The following is a 12,936-nucleotide window of genomic DNA, read 5'->3' on the forward strand; positions in this document are numbered from 1 at the left end:
TATTTTGGGACATTAGAGCACATCAGACATATCGAATTGCATTCTGAATACGAAGAATGTCATTCTGATATCAAATAATTTTGATTTTTTGAAATTCGCAATTTAATACACATTTTATGGCAAATCATTAAAAATTGATATTTTTGATATTTAATACAGTTTGAAGTAAACTTTATAAATCTGATGATTTATACTTAAAGTGTATGTGGAAGGTGGGATGAAAACCGACGATCAATTGAAAATTTTGACCTTTTCGTATTGAAGATATGGATTTTTTTTCCCAAAACACCAAAAAATTAGGTCTTTTGGGGAAAAAATCCATATCTTCAATATGAAAGGTCAAAATTTTCAATTGACCGTCGGCTTTTCCTCCCTGCTACATACACTTTAAGAATATATCATTAGATTTATATAATTTACTTGAGGACTGTTATATATCAAAAATTTGAAAATATCAATTTTTATAATTTGTCATAAAATTTGTATTATATTGTGATTTTCAAAAATGAAAATTATTTGATATCAGAAAGACATGCTGTATTCAGAATGCAATTCGATAGGTCTGAGGTGCTCTCATGTCCCACAAAAAATACTGTCGAAACACAATAAACGCTCCTTTTAGATCCCTTAATGCAGTAAAATAAGTTGATTTTAGTTTTTACTAGAACTTTCATATAGAAAACACCTTACTGTAGTTATTTTTTACCCCCCCAAAACAAACAAACAAACAACCAAAAACAAAAAAACCACAAACATATTCACAGCTTTATTAAACATTTTGAAGGGAAAATTATAAGAAAATAAATAGTTTGCTCTCAATGTTGCAAGGGCCCATCAACACAAGCAAACCACAAGTGCTAGTTTCCATCAATCCAAGTCACCAAGCTCTCTGTTAATTTGTAAATGCTACACTTGCTTAAAAATTTTGGGAGGAGAGGGTAGTAAATTATTATGATACAACACTTTCAAAGTATGAATTTTAATGTAAAAGTCCACATAGTGCATTATTGTTTACTAGAATTGTTGCAGACATGTACAATAAAGAAACTTTATACTCAAACTGGCATCTTAAAAAAATCTTATGTTTAAAAAGCAATAATGTACACAATAATAGTAAAAATTTGTCAGTGAAAAACTTGTCTCATTTAATGGCACAAATTTTGGCTTTTTTGAATAAAAAATGTACACAATAAACTTTTTATTTGTTTTCTTCCTTTCTTGTACAGGTGTTTGAGAACAGTCAATCCAGTGAAATGATGGACAAGTTTGGGGATGTGTTACAGTTTGCCAACCATGTAGCCAGGCTGTTTGTCACTGAAGCACGACGGAGAGCCTCCAACCAATCAACAGGTTTGTAATTTGGACTATGACTTTATTTTTAGTCGCAATCTGAATTCAATGTCTTAATTGAAGTTGACTTCTCTCTGTGTAAATGGGGTCTAAGTTTCTATTTAGGACTTGGAAGGACATTTATCTGAGCATTCCATTCTGTTAAAATCATCCTGTTATTACATTTTTGTTCCAAAGGGCCATTCCCTAAAAGGGAAGCATGGTGGCCTAATGGTTAGGACGCGATCTTCATAATCGAAATGTTATGGGTTCGAGCCCCACCACGCCAGTGTGTTACATCCTTGGGCAAGACGGGTTAATTTCCCAATTGCTTCACTCCACCCAGGTGTTAAATGGGAGCTGCTGGGGATAATCACAATCTAATAAGTCGGTTGAGAATACCTGCGCATGAGTTGCGGACTTGTGGAAGTGGAAATGATTCTGATACATCCTAATGGTAGCGGAATAGTTGTTGAAGTGTGCTGGTACTAAGGTGTAGCGCACATTAAATCACCAAATTTATTTATTTTATTTTATTTTATTTTATTTATATGATTCCAGAATTTGTGGTTTTGGTACAGAAGGTAATTATTTCAAAGGGTATCTTGGGACAAAGGTTCATTGATCTAAAAACATTCTCTTCTGAAGGAGCATTTCTGTTGTAACTTCAATGTTCTTGACGAACCCACTTGTAAAGTCGCAATTATGAGTTTCTTAGATTATTTAAAAACAGTTAAAATCTCTTTAAACAAGCTTTAAAATGATATCACTTGTCATAATTGTTCCTTGAGAAATAGGTGATCAAAAGCCATTTATGCTGTTAAAATTCCTTTGTTTTCTATTTTGGTCCATATCTCTGAATAAGCACTTAGTGACTTTACACTGGGTTCATGGTGGATGATCACATTTAGCCCTAACACAGGACACTGCTTTTTGCTATCGGAAGTTAAAGAAGAAACAAAGATGAACAAAGAAGTTTTATTCGATTTCTGTAATGCTTTTTGGTCCATATCTCTGAATAAGCACTAGTGACTTTACACTGGGTTCATGGTGGATGATCACATATTTAGCCCTAACACAGGACACTGCTTTTTGCTATCGGAAGTTAAAGAAGAAACAAAGATGAACAAAGAAGTTTTATTTGATTTCTGTAATGCTTTTTGGTCCATATCTCTGAATAAGCACTAGTGACTTTACACTGGGTTCATGGTGGATGATCACATATTTAGCCCCTAACACAGGACACTGCTTTTTGCTATCGGAAGTTAAAGAAGAAACAAAGATGAACAAAGAAGTTTTATTTGATTTCTGTAATGCTTTTTGGTCCATATCTCTGAATAAGCACTAGTGACTTTACCCTGGGTTCATGGTGGATGATCACATATTTAGCCCTAACACAGGACACTGCTTTTTGCTATCGGAAGTTAAAGAAGAAACAAAGATGAACAAAGAAGTTTTATTATTGATTTCTGTAATGCTTTTTGGTCCATATCTCTGAATAAGCACTAGTGACTTTACCCTGGGTTCATGGTGGATGATCACATATTTAGCCCTAACACAGGACACTGCTTTTTGCTATCGGAAGTTAAACAAGAAACGAAAAAGGAGAGAAGATGCACATAGAAGTCACTTGATACCCCGGATTGAACCTTAGACCCCTCAGATGCCAAGCACACGATCCCGGCCGGCAGCAACAGGGGTTGCGCTGGCCTGGCTAGCGATTCCCTGAGCATGTGGCACTTAGGGTGATTGCATCATCGCATCCTGGGATTCATGCATGCTCCGTGGTTATCATTGTGGTATTTTGTGGTTTCTAGCCATGTGAGGGTTAACATAGGCCTCAATCTAGTAAAATGCACATTAACTAACCCTAACACCGGACACTGCTTTTTGCTATCAGAAGTTAAAGAAGAAACGAAAAAGGAGAGAAGATGAACAAAGAAGTCACTTGGTACCCTGGGATTTTAGACCCCTCAGATGCCAAGCACCCAATCCCCGGCCGGTAGCCACAGTGATTCCCTGAGCATATGGCACTTGGGTGATTGCGCCATCGCATCCGTGGGATTCATGCATGCGCCGTGGTTATTGTTGTGGTATTTTGTGGTTTCTAGCGCGTCAGGGTTAGTTTTGCTCCACATCAGGGTCTTGGGTCTGTATGTTGGATGATGCATGCTATTTGTAGGGTTAGGGTGAGGATGGCATTCTGCTCTTTGGTGGTGTTATGCTTCTTTGTTTGAGTGCTACAAATTTTGTTTTTTTAAGTCAGTCACAACATTTTCCATAATGGATAAACATAATTGCTAAATTTTTTTAAACATGATTGGCAACAAATGGGTTAAGGTGGTACTACACCCCTTGATAGATTTGTGACTATTTTTGCATTTTTCTTAAAAAATAATAACACACTGGTAACAAAAGTTATGTCTTATAGGGGCAAGGAATCCAGTTACTACACTGGAATTTCAGTGACTCAAGACAAGCGGTACATTATTTATAATAAGAAAAGAGGTACCGCTAGAATGTACCTCATTTCTTAACATAAGGAACCACTTGTCTTGAATCACTGAATCACTGACTCGAGTATAGTCCCACCCTTTTTTCAATTCCCTCAAGAATTTGGGGTGGGCTTTTACACGGGACTTCCCTTACTGGAAGTTGTGCATGCCATGTCTTCTGAATTTGGAACCCAACACAGGCTTCAGTAGACTCCTAATTCTGTGTGATTCATAACTCCATAAAAGTGTAAAATAACACAATCTTGTGATATTTTAAGGTAATTTGCCAAGGGATTGTACTATTTGGAGTCTGTTTGGTGCTGCAAATTATCAAATTCATGCCAAAAATTTGATGTTTTTAATCAATAGGTGCAATTTGGTACCAACTGATGAATCTTGGAACCCACAACCCAGATTTTTTGCCATGGGACTAACGGAATTGGAATTTTCTGAATTTTCCCCAGAATTTAGGGGTGGGGCTTTACTCGAATATGGGACTATACTCGCGTCAGTACGGTAATTGGATTCCTTGCCCTTATAATATACATAACTTTTGTTACCAGTGTGTCTACAGTTATTTTTTGAGAAAAATGCAAAATTTGTATAATGTACATATAATTTGTTGCTGTTGCTGCTGCTGAATGCTGCTGATGATGATACTGATGGTGGTGTATTTACAGAATTGACAATCCATGTTGCAAAATGAGCAGTTATTTGGCTATTCCATTTGAAATCCATACACCCCCTATGGAAAACATGACCTTAATCTCCATCACAGGCAGTGTGAATTTCAAATGGGGTTACCTGAATGGGTGACTTAATTTGAAATCTACACGCCCTATGTGGGAGATTAAGGTCATGTCTTCAATAGGGGATGTATGGATTTCAACTGGAATAGTCCATTTATCCAGCTAATGTCTATAGTTTATTTCAAATCATGTCACTGGCCCAGATTCCACACCCCAGTTACCATACATCCATTTAAACTGTTTGTTCAATGGTAAACCCTCAACCGAAATACGCACATGTAGATGGCAATGAATGAAAATAGCACCTGTAGTCTGTCGTTCTCCGTCGATTACATAAATACCTAGAGACGATTTTATATTTCCACGGTTAGGTAGTCACCCCAGGCTTGTTGGTAATAATACTAGTACTAGTAAATTATGTTGCTATGCTTGTATGCCTCTGTGCATCCATGAAGAGATGATGCACTGGATGTATATGGTGCCATTATTTAAGGAGCAACTATCAGCAATTAAATTGCCATATGTATGGTGATATGTCTGTGACCTGTTGGAGCAAAACAGGACACTGTTGCTGAATAATTGTTTTGATAAATAGGAAGATTTGCAATTAGACTGCATAATTTATAAAAATACACTTAATGTGTCTGGTTTCTAGCTATCAAAAAGCTATGTTGGGTTGGTTGACAAATTATTTTAATTTTACAAAAATATTTGTACTACTGCTATACAGGTATGCAACAAGCTTAGTTAGGTCAGACAGTAGGCAAAACATGTTATTTTACATGTAGATGAATTATATTGTATTATGTGTCAATTACCATGCATCTGATTGGTGTTTTTGAGCTATCAAGCTGAATATGCTCAATTTAATATTGAGCACCATGCAATTGCATTTTGACCAATTACTTCTGTAGTTGGCAAACATTGGGGCTTAACTCAAAATTAGTTGCCCATCTCACTGGGTGCTGTCAATTCATCACAGGCGACTTTGGCATTATCAATCCCAAACTGCCACAATTTTACATGAAAATTTACAAGAAACTGGTCATTAAACATGGTTTAAATAAAATTATACAACCAACCTTTTATCAACATGTGCCTGTATGTTAAATCTCATTTTTGAAGACATACCATTGTAAGATATCTGAAATTAAGAATCGATTTTCTACCAGCAAATTTTCTTTTACATGTCAATTACTAGTCGGGTGTTTGCTCATCATTATGTAGAGACAAGACATAATTTGTGACCAAACGTCGCTTTATACAAAGATTAATTCATAGATGCGCTCACTCTATCCTGATCTGCGCCGGTCTTACATCTGATAGTCCCCGCATACAGAATAAATATTTGCACAACACACATTGCACGGAGGTAGATAGATATATGGTTCATAGCTAGAACATTCATATGGGCTGGTCGTGAAACTTGGTTTACTATACAAACAAGGGCTGCATTGGGAGGAATATTTGTACCTTTATGGATCTAATGATATTAAAAGCTCAGGGACTTGTTATTTTATGTCACATCTAAGCATCTTCAAGATTTTGAAGCGTGAGTGCTAGATGATAAAATTAAAAGATGAAACCTGTTCAGATGGATTTGGAACTGTTGCTGATAATGCACATCAACAAAATTTTCAATGGGAAAACTGCTTTACATGTAAAAATAAAATAAATTCATGATCATGGATTGTAAAGTTTATCTGCATGCAGGATTTCAGGCATTCTGACAATGTTTCAGGCAATTTCCTGCAATTTGGTCACTAAGGCAATACACAGGTTTTGATCAATTTCATGCAGGCATTGTATCCAAAAACCACTAGCATCGCTACATGATGTATTTACAAACTGGAGACATAGGTGTCTCTCACCATCTTTCTTTCCTTCAATATGTCAAGCAATCATGCAAGCAAGCAATCAAGCAAGCAAGCAACCAAGTAAGCAAGCAAGCAAGCAAGCAAGCAAGCAATTGAACAAACAACTGGAGACAAAGATGTCTCTCTCCTCTTTCTTTCCTTCAAATTGTCAAGCAAGCAAGCAAGCAAGCGAACAAACAACTGGAGACATAGATGTCTCTCCCACTTTCTTTCCTTCAAAATGTCAAGCAAGCGAGCAAGCAAGCAAGCAAGCAAGCAAGCAAGCGAACAAACAACTGGAGACATAGATGTCTCTCCTCTTTCTTTCCTTCAAAATGTCAAGCAAGCAAGCAAGCAAGCAAGCAAGCAATTGAACAAACAACTGGAGACAAAGATGTCTCTCTCCCTCTTTCTTTCCTTCAAATTGTCAAGCAAGCAAGCAAGCAAGCGAACAAACAACTGGAGACATAGATGTCTCTCCCACTTTCTTTCTTTCAAAATGTCAAGCAAGCGAGCAAGCAAGCAAGCAAGCAAGCAAGCAAGCAAGCAAACAAACAACTGGAGACATAGATGTCTCTCCCTCTTTCTTTCCTTCAAAATGTCAAGCAAGCGAGCAAGCAAGCAAGCAAGCAAGCAAGCAAGCAAGCAAGCAAGCGAACAAACAACTGGAGACATAGATGTCTCTCCTCTTTCTTTCCTTCAAAATGTCAAGCAAGCAAGCAAGCAAGCAAGCAAGCAAGCAAGCAAGCAAGCAAGCGAACAAACAACTGGAGACATAGATGTCTCTCCCTCTTTCTTTCCTTCAAAATGTCAAGCAAGCGAGCAAGCAAGCAAGCAAGTACATGTAAGCAATTGCAAGCAAGCAAGCAATTCATTATACCCATTTGATCTATGAAAGAGAAAGTAGAGGAGAACAAACTTATGACAATTGACTTCTATATGTGACTGTTTTTATAATTGTGTGTTAATTTTTAATTGTTCAATGTTTGCGACTCGGAATAGGTTGTCTAGATAGATGGCGCATTATAAATGCATTATTATTATTATTATTATTATAATATATCATATATCTTTCAATGAAGTAAAAGAAGATGTATTTAAGGATATTATTTGGGGAGGAGGAATATAGAAAGGAGCTTCCTGGATTGTGAAAGCATGTAACTCATTCATTCCAGACAGATATGGTCATTTTCACAGTAAAGGGTGTAACTTTTGATTTTTAGGGTCAAAATTTCAAACCACTTAAATATGTTTCTGTTTACTGTAATCATGCATAGAAGCAACTTAAATTCAAGTAAAATAATGTTTCAAGGCTTAAACCTTTTGATTTCTAATAAAAAAATTGACATTTCCATAACATTTTGGTTAAAATCTAAGAAAAATGTATTTTACATAAGCTCAGAAAATTATGACATGAAAGCTGGAATACATGTGAAATCCAATTCCAAAGTAAGTCAACAGATATAAGTTAAATTTTATACCATGTTTTGCTATGTTTGTAATTGCATTTTGAAAATTTTTAACATCAAGGTCATTTACAATGGAAATTTCCAAACCTTAAACATATTTTTTAAGTTTTAATTGGGTTCCTAAAATAATTTGAATGTCTAACTTCATGTATACAAATACTACTTGATGAAAGGAACCTCCCATCCAAGTTTCACAGAAATTGGAGTTATTTTTTAGAATTGGCAATTCAAGCGATTTGTGTTTCGGAGGCTTCAGTTAACAACACAGGTGATCATAAAAGTAAAATATTTAGCTAAGTACTACAAGTTGACATAAAAAATAGGTAAAAATATCACAATTACCAATTTTCATGCTTTGCTTCTAAGTATTGAATTTCAGTTGTGACAAAACTTAAATTATCACAGCAAGTCATTTTTTTGTTTGGAGGCTTCATGTTAACAATTGTTAAACATTGCAGAAGTAGTTTTTTGAAAACAACAGTGTTGGGATCATCTAAGCTGTTATTTTCTTGTGTGTATTGAATCAATGATTCTATGCAGCAGATATTGTAGATTTATAACATGGTAATTTTTTCACCCATTTGTTAAGTATGGTGTTTTTGCATGTGAAGCCTCGAAACAGGCTTTCTTAAGGTATCAGTATATTTTTCAAACATTAACCATAATATCAATTTGTTAATTGATTTATGACATTCTGCACATATCAATTAATAATTAAAATGCAGATATCAGTATGAAACACACCAATTTAGATATGCATAGATGATAATTAAGTTTACTGTTGTTTCGGAGGCTTCATTTGTTTCGGAGGCTTCAATTGTTAACGGAAAGTTTGTATTGGGTCCCATTTTCAAACGGTGATATATATCTCCATGATTTAAAAACATGTGACTTGAGGATCTACTTTGCTACATTTTGATAAATAGATTGGATGAGCTCTTTTATTTATATTTGCACAAGCTTGCTGAACAGTTTGTTTGGAGGCTTCAAAAAGTTAACGGAAAAATGGCTATTTGAAGTCAAGATTTTATAAAAATTTTAAAAGCTTGCAAATCGACTACTTTTTGTTACCAATTTCAAGTTAAGATAACAACTGTTATAAATCAAGAAGAAGTGAAGAAATAACCAAGAATTATGAACCAAAGCTACACCCACAAAGTTTGTTAACAATTGTTAACGGAAAATGAAGCCTCGAAACGACAAATCTTGAAGTCCGGTTCTCAAAAATACAGGGCTGTTCACAATTAAATCTAATGTGGCAGTGTTTACTGAACATATGACTGTACTTTCAGGATAAGAAAAATTATCCATGAACTAACTGAAGAAAACACAGGGTTTTACAAAAATGTTACTGTTTTTTATAGTTTTTCAAAATGGCAATATTAAGTACATTTAAGCCTGCTAAAACTGAACGCAGTAACTCCCAAAGATGATTATGCTACCCAAGGTAGCTGCTAACTAGATGACTTATGTGGCCAAAAATCATGGAATTCTGTGGCTTTATTAGAACACTACGGATTAAAATGTTAAAAATCCAAAGTTACACCCTTTACGGATCAAAATGACCATATACAAGCAAGCAAGTAAGCAAAAATACCCATTTGATCAAATTGCTTATGACAATTGACTTCTATATGTGACTGTTTTTTAACCGTGTTAAAATTGTTCAATGACCGAATAGGTTTCTAGATAGATGGCCATTATTATTATTATTATTAATATATCATATATCTTTCAATGAAGTAAAAGAAGATGTATTTAAGGATATTATTTGGGGAAGGAGCTTCCTGGATTGTGAAAGCATGTAACTCATTCATATCCAGACAGATATTCAAACCTAAAATATACCTAAAAGGAGCTTCCTGGATTGTGAAAGCATGTAACTCATTCATATCCAGACAGATATTCAAACCTAAAATTATGGATGAAGTTTATGTTTGTTTAAACTGTGGGAACATGGAACAATCTAAGTTTGATTCATGATGTCCCCATAAATGAAAATCCTTTTGTTAGGAGGAGATTGTCAAAAGTCTGATTGTTTGCTTTTTTACTATTTAAAATATCTGTCAAAGACAAAGCTGATGTTTCGAGTTGGGATTGTCAACATTTCCCACTTATGTTTCAGGAAGGGGGGGGGAGTGGAATTCCTAAGTAAAGCATGTTGGTTTGTAGGACATCAAAGATATGCTTTATATCCTTTTCATAGGAAATTTATTTAAAAGATATGAAAGTAAGCATGCAGTCAGAATTTGTAGTCTGGAATCTGCAATGTATTACATATTACAGTGTAGAAAAAAATGGTATGAAAGTACATGATAAAATTATAGTTATATAGAAGCAAATTATGCTGTGCAATCTTTGGTGATATGGGTACTTATTGTGCCAATGACTAAATTGTACAAAAGTATATATGTCAGCCATTGATTGACCCCTATGGGACTGTTTCAAATATATTAGAGCTCATATTTTTCCTCCTCAATTGTATTTTGCAGAAGCAGCAAGCAGTGCCATAGCACAGTACTTGGAAATCAAGAGTGCAGAAGATGATGGCAATGGCTGGATGCTCCTGAGTAGCCTCAACTTGCTAGCGGCCGGAGGCCAAACCATCGTAAATACCATGACCATAGCGGCGCTGCCCTCCACGCTGGTCAAGTGTCTCTACCTGTTCTTCGACCTGGCGGAGGTTAAGAAGGGGGACCCAACAGATGAAGACGGACCTGATTTGACGCCATATAAGAGGCGTGAAACACTGCAGAAGACTGTTATACAGGTATAGAAATTGGGAAATATTTGTTTTAAAGGTACATCAGAAGAAACAAAATATTCTGAATATTATGCTGATTTTATTTAGTCTTTAAATTTGCTGTTTGTGTGACCATGTTTAAAGCAATATTGTTGGATGTGAATGTGGAGACACACGGAAAGACAGACAGATGAAGTCCTTGAAAATCCTGGTTTGGAAAGTCAGAAGTTTACTTTATTTGGATTTATAAACATTGATAGGCAAAGTTAAACATACTATGAACACAGAGCATTCATTAGGTAAAATTCAATTGCATTAAGTCAACAGAACAGACAGACACATAGGCACACAAAAATCTGCCCGGACAGACATGTCAATAGGCAGATAGGGTATACTGACATGCGAGCATAATTTTTATATAGACAATTTGTTGAACAAATTGATCATTCATTGTCAAGGCATAGCTGAGAATCTGTAATGCAAAGATACACAAATGAGTCGGCTGAATTCATAATCAAATTAGCAATGAACACTTGATCACCAAGCAATGTGATAGATCGTTAACTCACAACACTGAAAGGTAATGATCCAGTTCAGTAGGCCAAAAATATCAATCAGTTATCAATTTTATAATTCAAATCTAAACTCAATATCTATACACTTAGGAAGTCAATTAGTTAAAGTCTGGGTTTATGTGGAGCAAAATATCTCTTTATTAGAAATGTAGAAACCTAAATGAAAAGTAACCTAGCTAGAAAGTGTTGCCTTCTGATTGCTTGATTTACCTGTTTGAAAATCTACCTGTGAAGCACAGATATAATTTTAGGCAGGATTTTAGGCATTTTTGAAAAAAAAGTCTTCAGTATACAACAAACAAGCAAAGAAAAACACACATAAAATCAACAGACTACACAGGCTAGCTAAATTATATTGTTTTTTCCTTGGCAGTTTTTAAATCCAGCTTTGATAAAATAATAAAAATGAATTTGGGGACTTTGAGTGCATGCACACTTCACAGATTTGATACTGGCCCAAGACACACCTTATAAACCTTTAAACTAGTCAATAGGCAGATATATACTGACATCGACAAGGATTTATTCCCGAGTTGATGTAATGGTATAGACTGAGACAACTATTGAGTTAGTTCTTTGTCAAGGAATATCAAGTTAGAACACTTATTTTCACAAAAAGATACACAAATGAGTGTGAAACTAAATTCATAATCAAACCTGCTAGCAATGAACACTTGATCCCAAGCAATGTGATTTTTACAACAATGAAGTTATGACCCAGCATTTTATTGCCAGGAGACTGTTCTTCCTTGTGTGTGAAAGATGAGCCAAAATCAACTCTCTAAATAGTCTTCCACATACATGTAATCATAGTTTCATGAAGAAAGGCCCAACTCCATGGAGTTGGGCCCTTCTTCCACAAATATAGGGTTAAAGAGGAATTTTGTTCATCCATGAAATCTGCTTCAATCACTACAATAAACTTTCTTTAACATATTACATGAAGTTCTACTTGTGCATATTGGTGATTACCTTCTTTTTAGCTATTTATAACACAGAATTGGCACTTGCAGTATATTAGTGGAAGAAGGGCCCAACTCCAGCTCATAAGACCTGTACAGTTGTCATGGAAACATTATATATAATTTTGTATGTAATATTGTATGTTCATGTATAAAAGGTCCCCTGAGGCGAAAAATATTCTGTCTATAAAATAATAAATAAAAATAAATTTGGGGACTTCAGTTTTTCTTAATGATGCCAACCAACAGTTCTGATGGAGTTGGGCCCTTTCTTCCACTTAGGTATTCAATTCTTCTGCTGAGTGAAAATTGTGTCCTTAACATCATACATGTATATGTTGCTACCCTTCTCCAGGCCTTAAGTTTTTTTAAATTGTAGGCAAGTTGCATACCACTCTCATGAATAAGTTAAGGGGAGATATCAAGGGTAGGATTTAAATTGAAGATTGCAATTTGTTCTTCAATTTAGGCAAGTTATATATAACAATAAATCACAATCCTTATAATAGTTCAAGGAGAGCCATGGGGACCGATCACTCCTACTCTCCTTAAAAATCAAAGCCTGGTTCTGTTTCAGCCGGAGTGAAGAGGGGCAATGGAGGTGAAGTGGCTTATGTAACCATGTAGAAGAGACACAACTCTCAGTTTGGTAGTAATGTGGGAATTTGTAAAAGGAAGGAATCTCTGCTATAGAGCAGGTGTTTCTGACAACTTTATTTCCATAATCACAAAAAAGACTAATTCTTATAAAATACATT

General features: G+C 35.3%; 1 protein-coding gene across 1 annotated transcript in view; it reads left to right on the forward strand.

Moving 5' to 3' along the window:
• Positions 1-12,936, forward strand: part of LOC140170718 (WD repeat and FYVE domain-containing protein 3-like) — a 167,808-nt gene that overhangs the window by 39,512 nt on the left and 115,360 nt on the right. Inside the window, exons 3-4 of the mRNA XM_072193953.1 lie at positions 1,227-1,350; positions 10,391-10,668. Of these exons, the coding sequence (XP_072050054.1) occupies positions 1,227-1,350; positions 10,391-10,668 (402 nt within the window). The remainder of the gene's footprint in view (positions 1-1,226; positions 1,351-10,390; positions 10,669-12,936) is intronic.

The sequence above is a fragment of the Amphiura filiformis genome, chromosome 15 (genome assembly GCF_039555335.1).
Source record: "Amphiura filiformis chromosome 15, Afil_fr2py, whole genome shotgun sequence".
Classification (NCBI taxonomy): Eukaryota; Metazoa; Echinodermata; class Ophiuroidea; order Amphilepidida; family Amphiuridae; genus Amphiura; species Amphiura filiformis.